Source organism: Sorex araneus, chromosome 4 (genome assembly GCF_027595985.1).
Source record: "Sorex araneus isolate mSorAra2 chromosome 4, mSorAra2.pri, whole genome shotgun sequence".
NCBI lineage: Eukaryota > Metazoa > Chordata > Mammalia > Eulipotyphla > Soricidae > Sorex > Sorex araneus.
In genome coordinates, this window is record NC_073305.1 from 125,536,964 (window position 1) to 125,564,074 (window position 27,111).

A 27,111-nucleotide genomic window follows, 5' to 3' on the forward strand; every position below is an offset into this window, starting at 1 on the left:
AGCCTGACAAGCTCCAGGTAGCATATTCGATATGCCAGAAACAGTCTCACAATGGGGCTGGAGCAATAGCACAGCGGATAGGGTGTTTGCTTTGCACGCGGCCGACCCAGGTTCGATTCCCAGCATCCCATATGGTCCCCTGAGCACCGCCAGGGTAATTCCTGAGTGCAGAGCCAGGAGTAACCCCTGTGTATCGCCAGGTATGACCCAAAAAGCAAAAACAACAACAACAAAAAGTCTCACAACGGAGACGTTACTGGTATCCGTTTGAGGAAATCGATGAACAATGGGAAGACAGTACTACATACAACACATTTAAATATATACTTTCATACATTTACATACATATATAAACTGCTTTTGTGTTTGGGGACTACTCCTTGGACGTGCTCTGGTGCCAAAGATAAAACCAGGGTCAGGGTCGGCTGCAAGCAAGGCAATGGATGGCAAGACAACTCTCTGGCCCTTGAACTGTGCTATTTTTAAACTAAATCTGCATTTTCTCAAATGACTATATCTTAAAGAAATCTGAAAGTAGAGAAATCCAGCATGACAATCGCTTACATTAGGTGTTTACTGAACTCTTCTTTTTTTGGGGGGCACACCTGCATTCAGGAATTACTCCTGGCAGTTTTCAGGAGACTATATGGGATGCCAGGTTAGGCACGTGCAAGGCAAACACCTTAAGTACTGTATGATCTCCCCAGCCCTATGATGTTTATTGAACTTGAAATTTAGCTAGTACAACCGAGGAGTGGAGTTTTTAACTTATGTGTAAAATAATATTAAATAGTCACATATGGCAATTGGCTGCCATAACTGGGGGACCTACTGATGCCTGAATTAACATTTCAACCTGTATGAAAGAACACATTTGACACCATACACTTGGATTGCTATTCTTTTTTTTTTTCTTTTTGGGTCACAGCCAACAATGCACAGGGTTACTCCTGGCTCTGCACTCAGGAATTACTCCTGGCAGTACTCAGGGGACCATAAGGGATACTGGGGATTGAACCTGGGTCGGCCACATGCAAGGCAAACGCCCTCCCCGCTGTGCTATCACTCCAGCACTTGCTATTCTTTTTATGACACAAAATGGTGTCGACTTTCCTAGCAGTAGAATGAAATGAATTCACACTCTATCAAACCAGTGTTTACTTTTTTTTTTCCATTATATTTGATTTTTAGTTAGAAAAAACTACCTACCGGGGCACAGAGGGGAAAAAAAGGAATAAAATCCACACATAATTCAGACATCTTAGAGTTTTCCCCTCAAAACTTTCAGGCATCTCCTCAACAGCAGCAGTACTGTGTATAGCAGTTCATATCCTGTTTTTGATGGTGGTATAATTTTACATTATAATACAGTAATAGAAAAAGATAAATATACCAAAAGGAAAGTGGAAAAACTAAAAATTTTCAAACGGATGGAAGTACCACTTTAAGAATCATCTTAGGAGATGACAAGTAAGACTCCCTAATTCAGTCAATTTTGTACATACCAAATAAAACACAGACTTATTAAAGAAGTACCTTTACACGGAGGTGTGAAAAATTAATTTTATTTTGCATAAATATCATACTTTGTTTACTGTTTCTTTAAAATAAGTTCAAATGCTTCCACGTTTTACTGTTATTAAACACATAAATACTGACTAAAGCATAATACACTGATTAACAAAAAATAAAAATAATAGCAGCCACTCACACTTGAAGAAAAGTGCTTATTGTTATTGTTTTGTGAAAACATTTCTTTACATGTTTACTTTATTTATTAATAGACAATTTTATATTTTTCTTTAGAATCAAAAAATATCTTAATGGGACATACACGTCTTAATGGGATTAAACAAGACAAAAATCACCTCCCAAATGGGACCCCACAAAGCACATTAATTTTTATTGTAGAATGTAGATTAAGTCACTGAGTAAAACTCTTTTTTATGAACACTTTTGGAAAGTTCATATTGAACTCCAGCAAAGCTCTATTATCAATCTGTGAACAGAAGGACACGTCGAGTAAGGAGAGATCTTTGCAGGATTCCAGGAGTTTTCTCAAGGATGCAGGACTTACCATTCTTGTTCCTGGTTTTTAAAAAGAGACAAAAAATCAGTATAACATTTACTTAAGATCTTGGTAAAAGAATTCTTTACTATTTCTTGAAATATATTGAAAATTAAATTGTCTTTTAACAGTTAAAAATATGAAAGCTATTATATATATCTGAAGTCTTCAAATTGAAACAGTCCTGAAAAATATAAACTGAATCTTACCAGACAATCTGCTTTTAGGACCTGCATTTTGCCTACTCTGCCCACTCTCCTCATTCCTGCCTTCAGCTTCTTTGAATCAACTCCTCCATACTTTTTCTATTTCTGTTATCCCAGTTCAAAAATGGTTTTCACATCCCATTTTCCTTAGCTCATGGGTCAAATAAGGCAGCATTGCTTACAATGATTCAAGCTCTAATTCCAAGCAATGTAATTACTGAGAAAACTATCCTATAGAAACTTGTGTTCCAGGCACTGTAGACAAAAAGATGAATAAGACATGTGCCTGCCTTAAAGAATTCATTGACCAGGATTGGAAGCGAACGACTACAACACAATCTGTCAAGTGTTTTTTTTTTTTTTTTTTTTTTTGCTCTTTGGGGTCACATCCAGCTATGCTCAGGGGTTACTCCTGGCTCTGTACTCAGGAATTACCCCTGGCCATGCTCAGAGGACTATATGGAATGCTGGGAATTGAACTCGGGTCAGCCACGTGCAAGGCAAACGCCCTACCCGCTGTGCTATCACTCCAGCCCGCAATCTGTTAAGTTTTATGGTAAGTGGTGGATAGAACAAGGGCATTACTGGAAGATAGATGATGTATGATGAGTACCATTTAGCCTATGCTAAATTTCAAGTGATTATGGAATACTTAGATAGAAGCTAAATTATATACATTATGTAAAGCAACTGATACATGGCTCTGAAAAAGTTAACTTATGCCTTATTCTCTGTGACTCCATCTGCTCCCCATCCTGCCATGAACTCCTGAAGCTTAAACCATAGTTCTAATCCTGCTTGAGTATGGTCCCACACTGACCTAAACAGATTCTCCTGGACATTTACTTATTTATTTTTTGGGTTTTGGGCAACATCTAGTGATGCTCAAGGATTATTCCTGGCTCTGCACTCAGAAATTACTCCTGGTGATGCATGGAGAACTATATGGAAGGCTGGGGATTGAACCCAGGTTGGCTGCGTGCAAGGCAAGTAAGGTACAGTACCTTACTTGCTGTACTACCTCCCCAGCCTCTCTGATCATAGCGTAACTAACTCCTACTCACGAGATCTTAGAGGCACATTCATATCTTCATCAGAATTTTATTTTTCTTGTACTACTTACTTTATCAAATGGGTTTTGGTTATATAAAATCAGAAGCCTTGACTTAGTTTCATGTTTTCTCGCCTAAGGTTGTGACTATCAGCTACCTGCCAATCCTGGTCATTAAAGTCCAACTTTCTAGATAAACCAGAAATCTCTAAAGCATAAAGCCTAAGCAAATGCCAGAGATGGAAGTTAGAGACAGAGCACTAAAAGCAGCTAGAGTCTACTGACTATGCCTTCTAAGTACTTCGGGTTTTGATTTTCTTACCACTTACAATATAATTGTTTTCAGTTAACCTGCTCCTGTGGGCAGGGTCCATATCTATCTTGTTTACATAACAATACCTGGTGCCCCCTCCCCCCACACACAAGATGGTGCAGCAGTTACAAAAGCCAGAAAGGACAAGACCATGAGTTTGATGCCTGGTGCTGCCACTGTATGCAAGAGCCTAGAAGCTTTGCTCTATGTGCCTGGCAGCTCTGCTCTTCCCGATCCCTGGTGCTGCAAATCATTTTGGGCTACATTACAATGGAGTGTGAACACAGTACTCATACTATAAGGTAGGAGTGCGGGGGTGGGGTGGGGAGGGAGGGTCATTGGCAAGCACCACAACTATTTAGACATGTAAGAACCATGGCCATGAAAAGAACCTCTTGGCCAGCACACTTGTGAACAGTGCGACTGAAGAAGTGTGACCACCATCCCCCCCCATCAAGTACCACAGCCAAGAGTAAAAGCACAGAAACCAGATGTGGCTCCCAGAAAGCATCACAATCAAATGCACAAGCACCACAAATGTCTGACTCCTAGTCATGCCGGTAACATCAAGCTAGAAGGGGAGAGAAAAATGTTAAAGTAATTTAAAAACCGAAACAACTCTGGACATAGGATACACTCAACATGGGTGTACGGAATGAAATGGTAAGTCGACGGTGGGTAACATCCTAATACTTTCATCACCCTGGTCTGGACCCCTGTTAGGTGAACCACTTAATCTAATCTATGTTGATCTCCATTTCAACTAGTATTTGTTTCCAGAATAATATTCCTAAAACAGCTCAAAGAAATCACTCACTCCCCTAACTAAACCCAAGAATAACTCTTTTTTGATTTGGTACAGCCTCCACTCCTTGGCTTTCACAACTCCCCAGGAAGGTGGTCAAGAATTTCTCCTTAAACCTTCAGGCAAGAATTTCTAGCTAAACATGCTTAAACAAGTTAACATACAACAATATAAGCATTATCTACAAGTGCACCATAGCCTGAACTGTCCTTTATATTTTTTTAATTTGTAAATAAATCACCGTGAGGTACAGTTACAGACTTACAAACTTTTGTGCTTGCGTTTCAGTCGTACAATGGTCGAGTGTCCATCCCTCCACCAGTGCCCATTTTCCACCACCAATGGTCCCAGTATCCCCCCCCCCGCCCCGCCATCCACTGCCTCTGTGGCAGGGCATTCCCTTCTGCTCTCTCTCCCTTGGGGTTTTGTGGTTTGCAATATAGGTATTGAGTGGCCATCACATTTGGTCTATAGTCTACTTTCAGCTCGCATCTCCCATCCCGAGCTGGCCCTTGTGGAGAGATTCTTAACAGACTCACAAACCAAGTGCAGAAAACCTTCAGGTTTTCCTTTTGTTGAATGTTTAATTCAACTATAATGACTTCATGGAGCAATTTTGTATCTTTGAACTCTAGCATGTTTCCAGAGGACACCATGACAAGAGGTCTGTAGGTTCACAAAGTAGCCGTTGTGCAGGCAAGTAGAGCAGTGGCTCCCTCAGCACTCCTCACGACAGTGGGAAGGAGCACAGCCGTACTTACAGTGCTCCTGGAGGATAAAATCCAGGGGATAATGAGGACAGAGAGAATTCTGGAACTGGAAAAGAAGCTCAAGAAAGCTGCCTTCTAGGACAGAGCTATTCCCAAGAACAATTATGAGAGGTGGATAATGAACTACTTAGTAAAGATTTTATTTAACACTGGGACCAGAACAATGGTATAGCAGATAGGGCGCCTGCCTCGCTGTGGTCGACCTGAGTTCAATCCCCAGCACCACATACACATGGTAGCTCAAGTCCAGTCAAGAGTGATCCCTGAGTGCAGAGCAAGGAGTATTCCCTGAGCAATGCCAAGTGCGGCACAGAACTAAAACAAAACAGAAACGTTTAACATTGGGCCAGGACATGGCTCAGTGGCAGAGCACATGAGATCCTGTCTTAGTCCCTGGCACCACAAAACAAAACAAAGCACACTAAAACTTTTCTCCATTCCCCAATGCCTGATAACCAAATATAATTTTTAGAAGTTTAACATCATAAACTCTGTATCTTGTATAATTGTGTATCCCTAATCCACTAGAAAATGAATTTATTATCTGACCATAATAAAAATGGAGATGACAGCTCAATCTAAATTTTAACTCTTGTTACTAGACCAAGAATTGATAATGACTTAGAGCTTTCTGATAAGTCTGACTATAAAATTCTGTTATCATCCTCACTCTTTTACTTAAGTAGATATGTAATTGCTATCTATATCAACTGACCTATCTTGCACTTTCTATCAAACCAAGGAGTCTTATCAGGGCAAGATTTTCATTGCATCCACCACATTTTTTTTAAAAAAAGCTTGTGAAACAGCTCAGATTAAGCTTTATGTCATGAAAACAGGCTGTAAAACTAATTTACGGCTTCCTTACCTAGTATGTCCAGTTGCCGTAACCTGGAACAATTACAGGCCAGTTCTTCAATATCTGTGTCACACACAGACCTATTGGCTGTAAGAAAGAGTTTCTGCAAGTTTGGGAGCTGGCGTGCCAGTCTGGCGAAACACCCAGTGCTGCTCTGCAGGGTCGGGCACCAGCCGAGGTCGAGCTCCTCCAGCAGCGGACACCCAGAAGCCAGCTCTGCTATCCCGTTCTCGGTGATATTCTTGCACCGCCACAGGTCCAGAGTACGGAGCTTTTTACACTTGGCTCCTATCATGCTAGCTATCACATCATAATCTTCAATCTGGAAATAAAATAATTCCAGCCTCTTAGACATGTTCAGAAATGCAAACTGCTTCGAGCCAGTTGAAACAAGCATCTCCTACTGTTTGCTTCCATGTACACAACCCACGTGCCTGTTAACAGAGATTGGTGCACTCATCTACAGATCTGCCATTTTTATACAAACAAGAGTAATCACATACTTAAAAATCTATTTAACAATCTATTGAACAGAACTCAAAACAGAGGACTGAGTTAAAACCCAAAGCAGTCTGAAATCCTGTCTCTCTCATGAGCTCAAGGATTATGTATTATTCTTTGCTGCCCATTTTGACCTGGTTGATGCTACATTAATGGACAATGTCTAACTTCTTCTATTTTATATACGAATAATAAACTTTATAAAGCATGTTTCTAATAATGATGCACATTTTGCTAGGTTCTAAAATATATGAATACGTTGGCAGTATTTATAGGGATAATATATTTTTGTTAAATGAGACATTTGGGAAATCATTATTCAATAGGAAAATAATTTTATTACAATTAATCATTGTCAGTTACTGACTATCTAATGTAATCTACCTGATGGTCACACAATAAGACTTGCTAGTCAAGGATTAAATTCTTCAATTTATGGGGGCTGGAGTGATAGCACAGCGGGTAGGGCGTTTGCCTTGCACGCGACCGACCCGGGTTCGAATCCCAGCATCCCATATGGTCCCCTGAGCACCGCCAGGGTGATTCCTGAGTGCATGAGTCAGGAGTGACCCCTGTGCATCGCCGGGTGTGACCCAAAAAGAAAAAAAAAAAAAGTCTTCAATTTATGGGCCCATACACACAAATAATGTTCTTTACACAGGCTCTCTGGTTTTTGTCAACATCAGGTAACAAGATGAAAACAAAGTAGCAAAGTCTTCTAATGCTTATTTCCTTTTGCTCAGGTAGTTTATTCATACTTTTCACTACTATGTGCCAGCACCACTGGAGAATGCTAGGGACAACTGAGAATCACAACACCAAAATCTCAGCTCACATTTGGGGGAACAACAAACAAATGAGCAGAATAAATACAGGGAGTGATGAGTGGTGTGAAAATAGAAAACCAGGGTGATGGCGACAGTCATCAGCGTCAGGAGTTAAGGAAGCGAGTGGTGGTTGTTGGTGCTTCAGCAATGCACTTCTGTGCATTCAAGAAGCAGGAATGAGAGTGATAGGAGGTTGAGGAAAGACTGGGAGGGCAGAAAATTATGCACAAGTCAGGTCACAGGCCATGACTGAGTTCAAATTTTTAAGCAGGAAAGAAATCAATGGAGAGTTTGAGATAAATATGATGCACATTTAAATCAAAACCTCTGGCTTCTACCTGGAGGATGGTCTGTGGTGGTTAAGAAAGGAGGCGAAGTTCCAGCGGTACTTCAAACAAAGGAGGAGGAACCCATGAGAGGCTTAGATTAAGGTGCTAGCATGGAACTGGAAAAATGAGACAGATTTGGAACTATATTTTGAGTCACCATACGGAGCTGATAGATAATGATGGCCTTTAGGTTCTAGTCTTCAGCAAATCTGTACAGTAGAATTTTATGCAAGATTACCAGAAACAGGTGTAGGAGAATATAACTACTGACTTAAGTCAATATACTTGAACAACACACACACACACACACACACACACACACACACACAATCCTGCAAGCTGCCAGGAGTGAGCCCTGAGCACAGCTGAGTATGGTGCTCCCAAAAAAATACAAAAAGAAAAAATAATAAAAGGAAGGAAGAGCCAGAGAGATAGTACAAAGGTTAAGGCTTTGTGTGCGGCTGAGCCTGATTCAATCCCCAGCATCTTCCTGGTGCTGCAAGATAGTTCCCAGAATATGACCAGCACTGACCTCTGGGCAGAGCCTTGAGCACTTCCTGGCCAGGCAAAATCCCCCATCACTCCCCAAAATAAGAAACGAAAGAGGAAAGGAAGAGACGAAGGGAGAAATAAAAGAAAGGAGATAAAAAGAATAAAGGAAACAAAAGAAAAATTTTGAGAGCTGGGAGTGAGTGAAAAAGAGTGGTTTTTGTGCTTCATTGGTTACTGTAATCAATGACTGGCTGCCAGCTTTAAAATAATTCTACTAGACCCTCTGGAAAATTCTTATTCTTGTACAAATTATTATAATAAAAAGAAGAGTCAAAAGCACACACACAGATGAAACCCCAACTGATCATTAATGCTTCATTAAAAGAGAGCGATTCAGAGAAAGAGAAAGACAGAGAGAGAGAGAGAGAGAGAGAGAGAGAGAGAGAGAAGGAAGGAGGGAGGGGGATTTAGAAGCATAAAGATCTAGCACATGCCTTGCATGTGAGTTCAATCCTGGCACTGCACGGCACCCCCAAACACCAAAGGGTATGACGACCCTAGTGATCTCTAGAACTGTTTGGCCCATATAACATTGTAAAGGCCAGAATACTTAATCATTAGCTGAGCTGAGTAACACTAGATGTGGCAACAATATTATAATATTATAATCGATTTGGCAGTTGTGGAATCAATTTAGGATATGCTCAAGCTACAGTCATTTTGGCAACTATAAAATCAGTCCTCAAATTTTGCACTTATGAAGGGAGGGAACTCTGGAGACCAAAGCTCAGGTCCGTATGGATATAGTGGCAAATACTTTGCCAAACCACAAAACCAAGATGGATATGGTGGTTCCAGCAGTAGCAATAGCTGTGGCAGTGACAGGAAGTTTCAACTGCAGGGAAACAAAGATTAGCAGGACAGGAGAGCAAGACAAGTGATAGGAAAGCTACAGGTTACAGTAAATCTGTGAACTCACCATGCACAGTGGAGGCAGGGCCTAAGCTGCTACAAAGAAGACTTGCTTTACACAATATGCATGTACATAGGCAAAACCTTGAGGACTTTATTTGTGACTAATACAGAGTAGATTATTTTAGTTTCTGCCCTGTAAAAACCAACAAAGGGTTTAGGTTTTTTATTTTTTTTTTTGCTTTTTGGCTTACACCTGGCAATACTCAGGGGTTACTCCTGGCTCTGTGGTCAGGAATTACTCCTGGCTGTGCTTGGGAGACTATATGGAAAGTTGAGGATCAAACTCTGATCAGTCACATGCAAGGCGAACACCCTACCCGCTGTACTATCCCTCGGCCTCAACAAAGGAATTTAATATAGGTGTTTTTTTTTTTGGCACCCAGGCTGATTATCGCTAAATATTATAGTCTGATTATGATACTGAATAAATCACTGTCATTGTCATCCTGTTGCTCATCGATTTGCTCGAGCGGGAACCAGTAACGTCTCCATTGTGAGACTTGTTATTGTTTTTTTAAAAATGTCTTTAAAAAAATAAAATGAAAATAAAGGTGAAATTGCCTTTTTGTCAACTGACAGAAAATTAAAACCGATATAAACAGGATCCCAGAAAATTCTGAGCCTAGGGGTGGAGAATAGTATTTCTATACCAAGTATGTACCAGTTGATACTGTACCAGTATCAACATTATTAATAGTACTTCTGATACTCAATATTAAAACTCACTCTGAGCAAACAAATAATCAATGTCAACAATATGTTACTTGTAACACCGAGTTCTAACTTAAGAAATAGCCTAATTACTTGGGGCAGAATTGATAGTACACAAGGTAGGACACTTGACTTGCACATGACTGATCAGGGTTGTTCAATCCCCAGCACCCCAAAAGATTCCTCATATCATGCCAAGAGCGATCTCTGAGTACAGAGCAAGCAGTAAGCCCTGAGAACCATTTCAGATGGCCCCAAACTCAATAAATAAATACAATAAAAATAAAGTCCTGGGGGCTGGAGTGATAGTACAGCAGGTAGGGTGTTTGCCTCGAATGCTGCCAACCAGGTTCGATTCCCAGCATCCCATATGGTCCCCCATATGGTCCCCCAAGCACCGCCAGGAGTGATTCCTGAGTGCAGAGCCAGGAATCAGCCCTGAGCATCGCTGGGTGTGATCCAAAAAGCAAAAAAAAAAAAAAAAGTCTTGATCTTTAAAGCCCACATTCTCCCTTGAACACATCTCTCATTCTGTTTGTTTTTTCCACTCTACAAAAGCCCATGCTCTCTCTTGAACATGTATTCTTCACTTTCTCTCTCCTTACATCTTTCAAAGTAAATTCATTCACCAAAACTATCATGCTAGTTGGAAATTATCACAAGAATTGAATGCTGAAAGTAGGTAAAGGGATATACATGATAACCTTTCAGTACCTATATTTGTAAACCATAATGTCCAAAAGGAGAAGGAGAGGGAGAGGGAGAGAGAGTGAGAGAGAGAGGGAGAGGGAGAGAGAAAAGACAGACTGGGATGGGGGTGGTAGGAGGCAAACTAGGGACATTGGTGGTGGTCAACTACACTGTGAAGGGACAGGTATTGGAACATTGTAGACCTAAGCCCAATTATGAACAACTTTGTAACTGTGTACCTCATGGTGATTCAAATTAAAAACAAAAAACACCCAATTCCATTTATAGGCATATATGGAATTCCAACTCTCAAGTGTCTCTTCACAGGTATCTGCTTTCCTGAAAAACAGTTGCTCTAGTTTAAAGGGAAGTGTAGTACTGTAGCACTGTCATCCCGTTGTTCATAGATTTGCTCGAACGGGCACCAGTAATGTCTCCATTGTGAAACTTGTTGTTACTGTTTTTGGCATATCGAATATACCCCGGGTAGCTTGACAGTAAAATATGTGCAAAGTTAGGAGGTCCTATTCAAACTAAAGGGGATAGGCTACCAATAAAAATGAACTCAAATGCCAGCAAATGGTTAGTTTGCTGCTATTAAAACTCCTACTGAAAGTCCCTGGGCATAAGAGAGGGATTAATGAAGTCCAATTTACTAAGAATTCAACCAGAGGTGAGGAAAACCTAATACTAGGCCAGTAGATTCTAAAGATTATTTTCAGAGATCTGGATGGGCCTGAGTTGCTACTAGGAGTTTAATTAATTGGGGTCTAACCACTCATTAAAATCCATGGGAGTAATATAATAGCTGTCTGTAGAATACATATCAAAATCTTGGGACAGCTCTGAATTTATTGCTGAGCTCCAAAAGATGTTTACATGGGATCTATTTTAGGTCTGGGGCTGTGCTTGTTAACTGCAAGCATAAACCATGGTGAAAACTTCTCTGACATCTTGCAACTATCTTGCTTATTCAGGTCTTCCTAGTAAGTGGATTGAGAATATATGTGGCGTGTGTCTGTGTGTGTGTGTCTGTGTGTGTGTGTGAGAGAGAGAGAGAAAAAGATGCAAAGTGTGTGTGTGTGTGTGTGTGGTATGAGAGAGATAAATGTGTGTGTGTGTGTGTGTGTGTGTGTGAGAGAGAGAGAGAGAGAGAGAGAGAGAGAGAGAGAGAGAGAGAGAGAGGGAGAGATGCAAAATATGTGTAGGGTAGGGTGCAGGAGTTAATGGTAAAAAGAGTAATGAATTGTTACAATCAGTTGTATTAAAAGATTCAATTCCCATAAGCATACAACCCACCAAAACTCTCTACACCCCCCCAAGTGTTCTATTTACCCTTGAGTTTTAGAATCATTTGTAAGTTACATAATTTGTACTAAAACAAACAAAAAATGTCCCACAAACTCAGTGTGACATAAAATCATAATTGTTAAATTAAATTTTTTACTGTTGACTCTTTTTACCATTGGGCCATGGTAAAAATACCTGGAGAAGCTCAGGGCTTACTCCTGGCTCTGTGTTCAGGGATCACTCCTGGCAGTGCTCTGGGGACCATATACAGTGCTGAGTATTGACACAGTGTCAGTCACATGCCTCCCCTGTCCTAACTCTCTGGCTCCATCATGTTAAATTTGAAAGAAATTTAAAGATTAGTCCTTAGATAAGCAAGGATGCACATTCAGGGATTGTCTTCTAGACTTCTGAATTTCAAAGACTACACAACTTAAATTATACAGTGATACAGTGATATACAACTTAAAAAAAAAAATCTGAGTTCCAACATCAGGGGCCCACTCATCCTTTAATATCACCCAGTAACAGCAGTAAAAAAAACAAGAAGAAACTAAACCTATGATCAACATTCTCAAGAAACAATCACAATTTTAGAAACTAAAATTAGATTTCTGAGAATGTCCAGAAAACAGGCATTTGGATATGGTAAAAAAAAAAAAATTTTTTTTTGAGGGGGGAGGCAACACATAACTGCTTACTCATGGCTCTGCACTCAGGGATCACTTCTGGTGGGACTTGGGGGACCACATGGGGTTCCAGGGAATGAACATGGGTTGACCATGTGCAAGGCAAGGGCCCTGCCTGCTGTACTATCTCTCTGGCCCAAGAATTCTGTTCTGGTTTTGTTTTTTAAGAAATCAGAGGTAAACCGCTTTGTCTGCAATAGCAGCTGGTTTAAGGCAGAACTACTCTTTCCACCACACTATACTTCTCTTAATCTCATGGATAAATAGTTATCGACTTTCAAAAAGTTTCCAATTTGAAAAGAAAAAAAGCAAAACGTTTCTAAATAAGGTACAGAGTAGTTAACCGTAAATATGAAAAGCTATGGGTGGATTTGAGGTGGGGAGGGTCAGATGAAATTTACCCAAGGGAAGCAAAAGAGAACAAGCAATTGAGTATAAAGAATTTTTAAATACTTACCATTACACAACTACCCAGGCTGAGGTGTTGAAGCTCTGAACAGAAGTTCAAAATGCTGAGCAGCGCTGTTTGCTGCCATGAGGGACCACATCAGAGGCAAATATGGAAAGTGAAAGAAAGTGAAACAAAGAGAAGAGGTCAATTAGACATTAAAGGCTGTCACTGCTTTTCCTGAAATAGAGCTCAAAACCTACTTTACAGACACCACAAATGCCACTTAATGAGTCCCCAGGTGCTCCCACCATTGATTGGCTTAGAGTCAAGGTAATCATTACGAGGCTCCATGTAAGTCCTCACTTTGTATACCGTTTGCATGCCCTAAAGATACCCACATTCCCTGTGATCTCTCAGTTCATTTCCCAAAAGTACGCAATTTGAAAATCTGCTTAAGACTAAACAATAAGGCAAATGAAAGAACTCCTCCCTCCAACATAAAACAAACAAAAAAAAAACCAAACAATAACCACAATCCAGAGAGAACTGGTGACACTGAAAAACAGCAGCAGCTCTGACATTCACTAATCAGCCGCAGCCTGATGGAACTGCCAATACAGTCGCCCCAAATCAGGACTGAACTAGTGACTTTAATGTCAGAGGATTCTTTTTGCTGACAGGGATATCAACAACCATTGAGCACCTGTCACTAGCAACAAGAGGTCTAAAACATATATAATGTGCACTTTCTAGTCATGTTCCTGCCATTTAAGCCCATCTATCCTGTGCAATGAAAATGGTCTCACCACTAAAGAAACCCAAAGCATGCTACTCTACTAATTAACCCTGTAACACTATACCTAAAACGAGTATATAATTTTGCTTCATCTGTTATTTTATTTATACTATAAACTTCTTTTAAAAAACTTTATTTTTTTTTAACAAAGAAAAGTGCTACTCAGATTTGTAACTCAAAATTATATGACAAAATTTGTTTTTCAAATATTTGAACTAAATCATATGTAAACAAAATTAGGGACCTACTGTACAATCTCCATTTAATATAGACCTAGAGTTCAGAAACTAAAAAAATGTCACCTGGGAGTAAGGAAAAAGTGTCAGCAACAATTATTTTAACTTACTAACAGATGGAAAATTATATGCGGCTTGTTTTTAATGAAAGTAGTAGATCCTTATAACCAAACTGCTTTGGAAGACTGTTTTATTTGAGGTAGGTGGCGGGGCTGGGTGGGGTAGTGCCCTGAGAACTCTTACAGGGATTAAGGCACATGCCTTGCCTTGCATCCTGCTGACCTGATTCAAATCTTCAATACCACATATGGTCCTCTGAGCACCACCAGGGGTCACTCCTGTGCTCAGGAGCTAGGAATAGACCCTGGGCAACACCAGAGTTGCCCAAAACTCACCCCTCTCCCAACAAAAAGATTGTATTATGCTTTCCAATGAGTACAATACAGAACATACAGAATGTTTAGAGTATTCTACATATTCTTAAATATAAAAAGTTACAAAAAATTACACACACACATACACATACAACCCCTCATTCAGGAAACTTGTTTCATAACATATATTTATTTACAACGAAGAATTCCAAATATATGGACAAGTATAATGTTTGATGTAATAAACTCCCATGTAGACATTACTCAAGATTTTGTTACTCCACAGCTTAGAAGCCGGCCTTGCATGCTGGGGGAAAAGGCAGCTCAGATAGAGAAAAGACCACCAAGTAAAGGGTGCTAGGAGAGCCCTTTCGAGATGGGAGATGGGGGCTGAAAGTCAACTATAGACCGAACATGATGGCCACTAAATATCTCTATTGCAAACCACAACACCCAAAAGGAGAGAGAGAGAGCAAAAGGGAATGCCCTGCCACAGAGGTGGGGTGGGGTGGGGGTGGGATAGGGTGGGGTGGGGGTGGGAGAGGAATGCTGGGACCATTGGTGGTGGAGAATGGGCCACTGGTGGAGGGATGGGTACTTGACCATTGTATAACTGAAATGCAAGCACGAAAGTTTGTAAGTCTGCAACTGTACCTCACGGTGGTTCAATAATAAAAGATACAAAAAAGATTGGGCGGGAGAGTTAGCACAGCATTTGCCTTTCAGGTGGCAGACCCAGATTTGATCCCTGGCATTCCACATGGTCCCCTGAGTACTTCCAGAAGCAATTACTGCATGCAGAACCAGGAGTAACCCCTGAGCATCACTAGTTGTGACCCAAAAAGAAAAAAAAAGAAAGAAAATTTATTAAATTAAAAACCATTAGCCTCTTCGCTTCTCTTTTCTATCTATATATCCCTTCATTTATTCACATACTTCCTCAAAGTAACCTTTCTGAATTAGTGTTTAAAAACATGCTTAAAAATAATATTTTACTATATGCTTTGGGCCTATGAATAGTAAAAATTGTTCTACTGTTAAAAAAATTCTATGTGGAGCGGGTGGGAGGCTGGGGGGTTGGGGAGTGGGGGGGAGGTTTACTGTGGTTCTGGGTGGTGGAATATGTGCACTGGTGAAGAGATGGGTGTTTGAGCATTGTGTAACTGAGACTTAAGCCTGAAAGCTTTGTCACTTTCCCCATGGTGATTCAATAAAAATAAATAATAAATAAATACAACTTAAAAAAATTCTATGTGGTTTTTATATACATTAGTATTGTAATGTGCCTCATCTGCCTCTTCCTGAACACACTGTGCATGAGAAACTGGTTCACCTTATAGTTCTGGTCACATATTTTGAAATTTATTATATATTATTCCATTATGCAAATATTATCCAACATGGACTCTCATATGTTCAGTATTTGGATTTTGTTTATTTACTTTTCTTCTTTTTATCTTTGGGCCACGCCTGGTAGCACCATATAGAACACCAGGGAGAAAGTCAGGGTTGGCCTGTAGTATCTCTTTTGCCCCTACAGCCCTCTAACCATCATGAAGCCCTCTAACCATCATTGCTATGCCTATAAGCATTCTTATATTATAAGCATTTAATGCATATCCCTAGCCCATTTGCAGAAGACTTTTCCTCTTAGAGCACATACCAACCAGAGGATTTCTAATTTGTCTAGATATGCTTGGACTTCACTATATTTTGCAACACACCAACATTTCCAACACAATACTGGAAGTCCTAGCCACAGCACTTAGGCAAATAAACAAAAAATGGATTCAAATTAGAAAAGTTAAATTATCACTATTTGTTGATTGCCTAATAGACACAGAAAACCCTAACAAGTCTACTAGAAGATGTTTAGAAATGAACAAATACAGCAGAGCAGCAGGCTACAACACCGAGACAAAAAAATCTGTGTCAGGGACATTGTATCAGGGGTTAGGGAAATTCCACAATGCAGGGTTACTCCTGCATGCATGGAACCCTGGTTCAATCTACAGCATTAAACAGCTTCTGAGCATTGCCAGGTATGGCCCCAGTAGTCCTGGACTTCATCAGACCCTCACAGCACCATGTTCTAAGGTCGTGGAATGCAACCATCTCACCAGGAGTGACCTCTCTGGCCCCTCAAACAGTACTTGGGTACCCCTCCACTGCCTCCCTCAAATCAATCTTATTTCCATGTTTAAACAAATAAACTAGAAGACAGGCCAGAGAGATAACTCAATGGGATAATATGCATATTTTGCATATACAGGAGGGCCAGGTTGGACCCCTGATACAGAATGGTCCCCCGAGCATTTCTAAATGTGAACCCCAGCTACAAAACCGAGAGTAGCCTCTGACTTCAACCAGGGTGGCACCAAAATCAGAAGCACAAAAATAGATAAAGCAGTAAACAAGAGAAAGATTTTTAAAAAAGTTTATCATTTTGTCTAAAGACATCAAGTGTCTAGGAATCAGCCTAATAAAAGGTGATATACTTGTAAATCCAACACTGTAAGTCACATTCAAGAAATAGAAGTGGTCAAGAAAAATGGGAAAGTAATCCAAAATTCAGCACCGTTAAACTGATCATACTAAACAAAGCATTTTACACATTTCAATGGAATACCTATTAAAATTCAAATCACATTCTTCAAGGACTTAGAAAAACCACTACTGAAATTTGCATGAAACATAAACTCCCCCAAAAGGCAAAGCAACTCTGAATAAAAAAAAAAAGAGGCACTGAATCATATTCCCTAACTTTAAGCCACAATAGAAGGTTACAGCAATCAAAGCAATGTGGTAGGGGAATAAAATCAGACTTTAGGGGCTGGAGCGATAGCACAACAGGTAGGCCTTGCACGTGGCCAACCCAGGTTCGAATCCCAGTCATCCCATATGGTCCCCTGAGCACTGCCAGGAGTAATTCCTGAGTGCAGAGCCAGGAGTAACCCCTGTGCATCACCAGGTGTGACCCAAAAAGCAAAAAAAAAAAAAAAAAAAAAAACCCAAAAAACTAAAATCAGACTTTAGACCAATGGCTTAGAATTGAGAGCCCAGAAGGAACCCTCAGATAAATGGACAGTAGATTTGCACAATAGGAACAAGTTATATTAAGTGGAGGAAAGAAAGCCCTTCAACAAATGGTGTTGGAAAAACTGGATAGTCACACGCAAAAACAATGAACCTGGGCCTCTATCTTGCATCATACACTAACGTTATTTCAAAATAGAGCAAAACCCTTAATATAAGACTCAAATCCACAAGACACACTGAGTAAAAAGTAGGCAGAACTTTCCATGTCTTTTACTTCAGAAATATCTTCAATAATTTAGACTCTATTGGCAAAGAAAAAAATAAACAAATAGGACTATATCCACCTTCTACATTGCACAAGAAATAAAATGACAACCTACCAAATGGAAGAAAAGTATTTGTACACCATATATATGATAAATGGTTAAAATCGAAGATATAAAAAGCACTACTCACAAACTTAACAATGACAATAACAGCAACAACCAGTGAGGGAATTTTGGCTGTTGGATTGAATTAGAGGGTGTAAAAGAAGTCAGAGGGAGAAAAAATATTAGATTTCACTCACAAAGAAACAAAAGAAAAAAGGCCATGATCAATGAAAACAAAGTCATAGACTTAAGTACAGAATTGAGGTTTACCAGGCAGGGGCTTAGAGAAGAAAGGAATGAGGTAAAAATGACAAAGTAGAGGGTAGCTTCTGGCACTTTGGTGATGGTAATGGTGATGGTGAAAGTGTAGTGACTATGCTAAAAACAGAAGCATAAACACTACTGTGAACCATGTCACCTCAGTCACAATAATAAGAAAAATATACTACTACAATACTCATAATTCCCATTTCTAGAGATATTCTTCACATACACACACACGTGTGTGCACACACACAATTTTTGGGTTTTGGGGCCACACCCAGTGATACTCAGGAGTTGTTCTTGGTGCTGTGCTCAGGAATTACTCTAAACAGTGCTCAGGGGACCATATGAGATGCCAGGGACGCCAGTTTGGCCATGTGTAAGGCAAATGCCCTATCCACTATACTATCTCTCTGGTCCCAACTATTTATTTTTTACAGGGCTGTGGCTCCAGTCGTGGGTTCCTTGGATTTTAGCCCACATTGTTCACTCGGGGAAAGCAAGCTGCCCATCGCAAGGACATTCAGGCAACTACAGAGGACATAGGAGGAATTAAAAACTAAAAAGTTAACAGCTAAACAGTTCTACCAATATCTCCAATATGAGCTTAGAGGCTGATTTGATTCTCCGGTTGCAGTCAAGCCATAGTTCCCTGTTGAAGTGGTTACTGTAATTAAAAATAAGGGTACTTCTAGGGACACCATATTAACCCATGTTAACTGTCCTTTAGAGGAGCCATGCACTGTCTGTCTTCAATTTGTAACTCTGAGGCAGACTTAACTAACTTTTGATGATTAGATAGCTAATGCATATAATAAATAAAATTGTATATAATATAGAAGAATAATTACATACTATATAGCTAACAAACCATATCAGAACACGGGAATTCTGAAGAAATTTCAAGTTGTAGAAGAAGAAATCATGGCTTACAACAATTATTCGGGCAAATATTTTACACTTATTTAAAAAAATGCACATTAAGTTGGGAATTAAAATTTATTTAGTAACAATCTTTTTTTTACAACCACCTTTAAAAAGACCATAGAACGAAAGAAACTTAAATAACATCACATATCTGATAAATAAGAGATGTGAGATCAAACACACAGACCAAGGTATGAGGAGATGGAGGTGATGGCTAAAAGAAAAAAGGATGACCTTGGAAGAGATGCTTTAAGAAATGTAACAAGGAGTCAAATAGAGATAAATAAAAGGGTTGACAGGCAGCACTGAGGTAAGGGAGCAGAGGTGAACAGTTTCGTGACTCTCTCCAGCAGTGTTCATAATAAACCAGGGACTGTGGGTGCACCCAGATCAGTTTATAATCCCTCTAAATCTTGTTAACCAATCTTCTCTTATAAAATCTTTAGGATATTTTTCTCTACCTTTTAAGTATTCAGAATAAAACACTCCTATTGATGCTAAAACAAAAAAAGAAAAAACTCAGGCAAGACTGATACCTCCTGTCCAGATATTAAAGAGCTTGAATTTGGAATGACCAGAGAATCATTTAGAGCAGGAATTGGTAATTCCTCATGGGTTAAATCTGGCTCTCCACCTGCTTTTGTAAAACACTCTTTAGACTACAGGTACATTTGTTCATTTACTAATACCTACAGCTGTTTTAGACTACAAAAGCATGGCTGAATACTTATGACAGTGACAATATGGCCCTACTAGGCTTAAAAATTTAGTACCCATCAGGTCCCTCACAGAAAAATCTGTCCACTCTTACTTAAGAGAACAATTCTACCATAATGAGTACTTACTTGGAGCACTTACATGCATCTAGAACACATAAATGGAATTCTACTACAGTATATCATTACATGTATTATGAAAAAAGACAGTAAAACAATAAAAATGAGGGCGGGAAAGAGTCTACAGACTAAGGTATGTCTTGAATGCAGGAGACCCAGGTTTGATCCCAAGCACCATATAAGACTTGTCACCTGCACCAGGTACAGACCTTGACCCCAGAGTGTGGCCAAATGTGGTCCCAGCAGCTTCTGAGCACTTTTGGTGTGGCTTGGATCATACCTGTAGGATTATCCAGGGCCTGAGTAGCACCAGATCCTTGGGCCCTAGCAGTGAACTACCAGTCTACTAAGAGTCACAGGGAATGGTCCCCAGGCCACCTGAAACCTAAGAATGTTTTAATCCCCAATTTCACAAATTCTGTTGCTTAGTTTTACAAACACATTCAATAGAAGTGCAAGAGTAGTTCTATAAAATTAGTATACAATTAAAATAGCAGTTTTAATAATGCCAATGCAGCAAATTCATTTTCAAGTGAGTCTGTCATTTTTGAACACAGAAACAACGTTACTGAAATCACAATATAAAAGAATTCACTTTGGGTACTTATACATGCTAATTTTTGCCACAGAATTATCAAGACATACTATAGGTGAACCTTGTCATCTAGTAGAATATGTGTTCACGAGAATGAATCGTTTTGCACTCTACCTACTGACCCTGTTAAGCAGCTTCAAAGTCCAATGGATATCTTGTGATAGAGAACTATTATCATATCCTTTTACAAGGAAATTCATTTAAAAGTAAAAGGAGGGAAGAGTTCAAATTTTCATAAGCGTTTTAAAGGGAAGTTACTCATAAACTCCAGAAGCTCCCACCCTCCAGACTTTTAAAATGCTAAGAAAAATGTTTATAAAATATCTATATTTTTATTCTCATATATAACTTTTAGAAAGCCCAGATTTATGGTTTAGTAGTCATATTTATGCATACCAGGAACACTTTATAATAAAGTGAGACCCTAAAAAAATCAAGGTACACAGTAGTATGTACATTTCTAAGTATAAATGTACATAGCATATTTAGACTAACATAGATTTATAAATGTTATAACTAGCTTCTGATTTAGTTCTTTTGATACAAGTAGCATGTCAGGGGTCATAGTCAATCAAACAGGACAGGTACTTGGGATCAAACTTGGGGTCTGACACATGCAAGAAAGGGGATCTATCACTGAGCTATAATTCAGCTTATGACATTTTTTTGTTCAGTTAAAATTACTCTTATCTGCAATAAAGAATGAGACTGCTTGTAATGTCCAAAGGCAGGGCTCCTAATCAGTATCCTATACTCTGACACATGGTTCCCAGAAAGTATGTTAAAGGGAAATATAATGTTTATATATTAGACATATACTAGCTTAAACAGACTATTGATATCATCTTGTCACATCAATGTACTTTCACTGATCATGATATATTTTTAACACATAGCAATATCTGTTACTAATGGGAAAGGATTTTAGTATGTTCACTAAATACAAATTCCTAAATATGTGTAACAAGTACACAACCACTTATCAGAATTTAGAATACCTAAATATAATAAAATACAGTAAGGACTTAAAGACATTGGGGTTAAGGTACTTGCCTTGCATTCTGCTGGCCCTGTTCAATTCCGGACACTATAGAGGGTCCCCATGAGGAGCTCCAGGGGTCAGGAATAACCCTTGAGGACCTCCAAGTGTGGCTCAATTTTTTTTTATATATAATAAGATGATTCACATCTGTAAATTTCTCTCTTCTTTTTGGTCCCAGTGTCCCAAAGTCATTAGGAAATAATGACTTATTTAGGGAAGTATTGAGTACAGAAAAAAAAAGTTGAAAATTTTGAGATTACTTAAAGTACAAGAAATGAACTGCATGTAGAAATAATCATTCCAGAATATTTAAATTCAATTACTTTGTAGAGATTTATTATAAAATATTTACTATAAATTGCTTTATACAGTTTACATATGTAAGTTATAGGCCATGTACTGGCACCTAATTACCACTCTGAAACCAATATGGCAGTGAGAAAAATCAGACTTTTCTGAAAAAACGTTAAAAAGGGCCTTAAAGCTGAATAAGCTAAGCATATGCTACAAATGCAGGAAACCCGAGTTTGATCACCAAAACTGCATTGTCCCCATCACTGTGAGGACTGACTCCTGAGCCACTTGTGGCCTCCCCTAATGATTAAATACCATAAATGATATAAATAAAGCTTTATATATGCCTGGGGGGGGGGAGGGAAGAATACTCTAAACCTACCTCCTGTGTTTAAAACACAACACTCAGAAATTTGGTTCTATAGTATGAGTTTCAGCATAGGGTCAGAATTTAAAATTTAAAAAAATGTGTGTTTTAGAGAATCAAAGAGTAAGTCACACACACATTAACTCTGCCCCAAGGTCTCATTTCAGAGCCTATGTACTATTATGGTAAACATTTCCTATAACAATAGTTGAGAATACCCTTGTTGACAAATGACTAAACTGAACTAATTAACTGATAATGAGTGTCAAAGACCTACAGTCAAAATGCCATGGCAGTTTGCACACTAGTTGGATTGGACAGTAACTTTATAGAATACATGAAGAAAATGTTTCTGTCAGAGAGGTACAAAATGGATTGTCAAGGAAGCTCATGAGGAGTTTGAAGCAAATGATGGTTTGCATCGTACAACTAAATGATGTCCGGCTGAGAATACAATGGTGCAAAGGCTTTATCTTCTTCAGAAGCACTCCCTCCCTTCCTCTTAAGATGGAGGCACCAACCTGTTTTGTGTTTGTGCCTTCACACATTTAACTCACACAACTAATCTCAGTGAGAATCTAAAATCACTGAACAGGTCATGAGTGTGATTGATAACAAGTCTGATAAAAGATGGGTCTTCCTCATGATTGGACTGGTAAGTCAGGCTTCTGGATCCTGATGGAACCTAAGATCCCACACACCCAACCACCAAAAACCCTCACAGTTTTCTTCCGAATTACCTACAAGTCCAATCAAGATAGAAAAGGATGAGTATATTCTTGCCTGAAAACATGCATCAAATACTTAAAATCTGTTAGTTTTGGTATATGACAGTTGTCACTGTATCACTGTCATTCCGTTGCTCATGGATTTACTCGAGCGGATACCAGTAACGTCTCCATTGTGAGACTTGTTACCACTTTTGGCATATTGAATATGCCACAGGTAGCTTGTCAGGCTTTGCCATGCAGGTGGGATACACTTGGTAGCCTGCTGCACTCTCCGAGAGGGATGGAGGAATTGAACCCTGATTGGTCGCGTGCAAGGCAAATGCCTTTCCCACTGTGCTATCGCTCCAGCCCATAATATGACAGTTAATAAATGTAAATTATTACAAATCTTAACTGGATTCTATTTAAAACAAGAATGTATTATTATCTTTTGTGTAATCTAGCTAAATCAATCTGTTGAAAACAGACATTTTAGGTGACAATTAGACTGCATTAGTCAATTTAGGTGACTTAATCATGTTTTTCTCATTTTAGTTTCTCCTCTCCTCTCTTGGCAGCACTGACTCGGTAAAGAGGCTAACCCCTTTCATCTGTCATAGTTTGATGTTACAATCTGAGATTTGTACTGGCACTATTAAAAACAACTGCCATCCTTGCTTCTACTTACCAATATAATGTGTTTTTGAGATAGACCTCCATAACAACATGTCAGAAAGCATTTATGGCACTAAATCAAATCATACCCTTTTCATATAATAGCTTTAAACATGTATCATTTGTAGGAAAGACTAGGTGCCTTCATCGACACATTGTAGTATGTATTTTGCTTAAAGACTCTGATTAACACAGAAAAATAGAAAACAAGAGGAGACTGCTGATATCCAACAGAAGCAAAGATCAACTACCTTTATTGTCTTCTTGCTCATGATGAAGGTAGTGGGGTTCTTGAAACTGTCGTCCCAGCCTAGTCGGCCAAGTAAATAGTTGCTGAACCATACTTACAGATTACTGTCAAATACTAGTTCCCTTCAATACCTATAATCAGTTTTTTCACTTCTTCAGATTCTTTCAATTTATGCTCTATCATTCTTGAAGTGAGGCAATCAAAACTGGATGCAGGTGTTCCATTTATAACTCCAACTTTTAAAAAACACTCTTGGTTTTCTTGCCTGCTGCTAAGCAACAGAATGACATTCTTACTGAGCTACCTATCATGCCCCACTGTAACCTCCTACTCCAGAGGACTTTTTACCAAACAAAGAAAAGGTAAATGGGTTCAAACTTCTAATGGGAATCCAGATCCTATTAACAAGCGCACATCACTTCTTATGCAATGCATCGAAAGCTATTCTTATGCCATCCTATACAAGTAGTATTAGTTTTCTAGGGCTGCCATTGCAAAGTTCCATAGGCCTGTAGCTTAAAAATCAGATTTTTCAAAAACAATTCGGGAGATCTGATGTCCAAGGGAAGGAGCCAACAAGATTAGTATACTCTAAGACTCCTTTCCTTTTTTTTTGAAAAAAAAATTATTTTTTCATGATCATCATGGGATACAGTTACAGACTTACAAACTTTCATGCTTACGTTTCAGTCATACAATGATCCGAGTACCCATCCCTCCACCAGTGCCCATTCTCCACCACTAATGATCCCAGTATCCCTCCCATGTCCCCCCCACCCCCTCCCACCTCTGTATCAGGCAGATTCCCTTTTCTTGGCTTAAATATGGTATTTTTCAGTGTCTTCGTATGGTCTTCCTAATCTGTTTGTAAGGACACCAGCTATTTGAATAGGGATCATCATAATAAACAAATTTAACCCTAATTAACCACTGATAGACCATATACAATCACATTCTAAGGTACATGAGTTAGGACTTCATCACAGGATTTTGGGAGAGAAAGAATTCAGCAGGTTGCAGATACAATGTACCTTCTACTTCAGGAAGTAGAGGAAATAACTATATATATAGAAGTACATACTATTAGCCTAAAATTATTTTAAAATAAAAAATTTCCAGTATTTGAAAGTCTATTGAATGAGTTAAACTTCTACAGAGGGGCTAGGGATGTGCCACATTGGTAGAGAGCACTGCCATGCACGTGTGAGGCTTTAAGTTCAATTCCAGATACAACTGAAAATAGTATTTTTTCAAACAGAAAATTTTAACAGACTCATTTTTATGAAAATAAATTAAGTGTAGCTAAAAGGGCTTGTCATTATTGTTTATGATGCACCATAAGAATGCTGTGATTATGAGGCTGGAGACCAGCAGAGTGGGTAGGGCGCTTGCCTGTGCACCGTAAACCTGGCTGCCATCCCAGGCACCACATATGGTCCACCAGTCCTGCCAGAGTGATCCCTGAGCACCAACCTGGGAGAGTTAGGAATAATCCCTGGGCACTGAGAGGTGTGGCCCAAATCTCCAAAATTAATAAATTTATTAATTTTTAAAAAATGTACTAATCTTGGGGCTGGAGCGATAGCATAGCGGGTTAGGCATTTGCCTTGCACACGGCCAATCCAGGTTCAAATCCCAGCATCCCATATGGTCCCCTGAACACTGCCAGGGGTAATTCCTGAGTGCAAAGCCAGGAGTAACCCGTGTGCATCGCCGTGTGTGACCCAAAAAGCCATTAAAAAAAATTTTTTACTAATCTTTTTGATGACTAAAAGCAAGTAAGGATGACACTGAGAATAAAATATAATTCAATATAAGTCATTATATTAATACTAAAAGGATAAAAAGATAAATACCAAAAATGTTTTAATGAAGGCTTAAAAATTAAAAGTATCTAACTAAAATATAAAAAAGAGTGATAATGACTACTCGCTGTAAAATGAAATAAAAAACCCCATAAAATTAGCAAACTTCTTGGAGAGTTACCTGTTTAAGATACTGCTGAAGATATAGTGACTAGAACAATGCCTGGCACATAAATAATCAAACATTTCCAGTATAGGATTTTGATGTTTGGTATGGGGCCACTGTCAGAAGTATTCAAGGACCACAATTGGTTTTGTGCTCTGGGGTCACTCTTGGTTGGTAACTTGTGAGGGTCACTTGTGAGGAGTGCTGGAGATCAAGAGTATCAGTAGCAAGCAAGGCAAGCGATCTTCCCCCTGTACTATCTCTCTGGTGCCAAATCTGTATTTTTCATTATTTCCATTTTAGAGATGAGGAAATTGAAGTATCAAAATGGTTAAAAAAAAACTGTTTACGTCTACAGAATGGGAAAGGATATTCACCCAATGCCCATCTGATAAGGGGTTGATATCAAGGATATACAAGGCACTGGTTGAACTCTACAGGAAGAAAACATCCAACCCCATCAGAAAATGGGGGCTGGAAATGAACAGAAATTTTCTCAAAGAATAAATCTGAATGGCTAAAAGACAAATGAGAAAATGCTCTACATCACTAATCATCAGGGAGATGAAGATCAAAACAACAATGAGATATCATCTTACACCACAGAGACTAACCCACATCCAAAACAACAAAAGCAATCCATGTTGGCATGGATGTGGGGAGAAAGGGACTCTCCTTCACTGATGGTGGGAATGTCGACTGGTTCAGCCCTTCTGGAAAACAATATGGACAATTCTCAAAAAATTAGAAATTGAGCTCCCATTTGACCCAGCAATAACACTCCTGGGAACGTATCCCAGAGAGGCAAAAAAGTATAATAGAAATGACATCTGCATTTGTTTGTTCATTGTAGCACTGTTTACAATAGCCAGAATCTGGAAAAAAACAGAATGCCCAAAAACAGATGACTAGTTAAAGAAACTTTGGTACATCTACACAATGGAATACTATGCAGCTGTTAGATATGATGAAGTCATAAAATTTGGCTATAAGTGGATCAACATGGAAAGTATCGTGTTAAGTGAAATGAGTCAGAAAGAGAGAGAGACATACAAAGATCACACTCATCTGTGGAATATAAAGTAACAGAGTGGGAGACTAACACCCAAGAGTAGTAGAGATAAGAATCAGGAGGTCTGCCCCACAGCTTGGAAACTGGCCTCACATGCTGAGGGAAAAGGCAGCTGAGATAGAGACGGGAACACCAAGTAGAGGATGTTGGGAGAACCCATTAGGGTTGAAAGATGTGTGCCGAAAGTAGACTATAGACTAAATATGATGGCCACTCAATGCCTCTATTGCAAACTACAACACCCAAAAGGAGAGAGAACAAAAGGGAATGCCCTGCTGGGAGGCAGGGTGGGGTAGTAGGGGATGGAGTGGGGTGGTGGGAAGGA

General features: G+C 39.2%; 1 protein-coding gene across 4 annotated transcripts in view; it reads right to left on the bottom strand.

Moving 5' to 3' along the window:
- Positions 1–200: 200 nt before the first annotated feature.
- FBXL4 (F-box and leucine rich repeat protein 4) overlaps positions 201–27,111 on the bottom strand; it is a 69,263-nt gene continuing 42,352 nt past the window's right edge. For 3 of the 4 annotated variants that reach the window (XM_004605683.3, XM_055137042.1, XM_055137041.1), the window contains 3 exons: positions 13,034–13,105; positions 6,082–6,394; positions 202–2,088 (listed from right to left, as the gene is read on the bottom strand). In XM_004605683.3, the coding sequence (XP_004605740.1) occupies positions 1,925–2,088; positions 6,082–6,394; positions 13,034–13,105 (549 nt within the window). In that variant the 3' untranslated portion in view covers positions 202–1,924. Of the gene's footprint in view, positions 2,089–6,081; positions 6,395–13,033; positions 13,106–27,111 lie in introns of all 4 variants that reach the window. The other variant, XM_055137043.1, reaches the window with a different exon arrangement.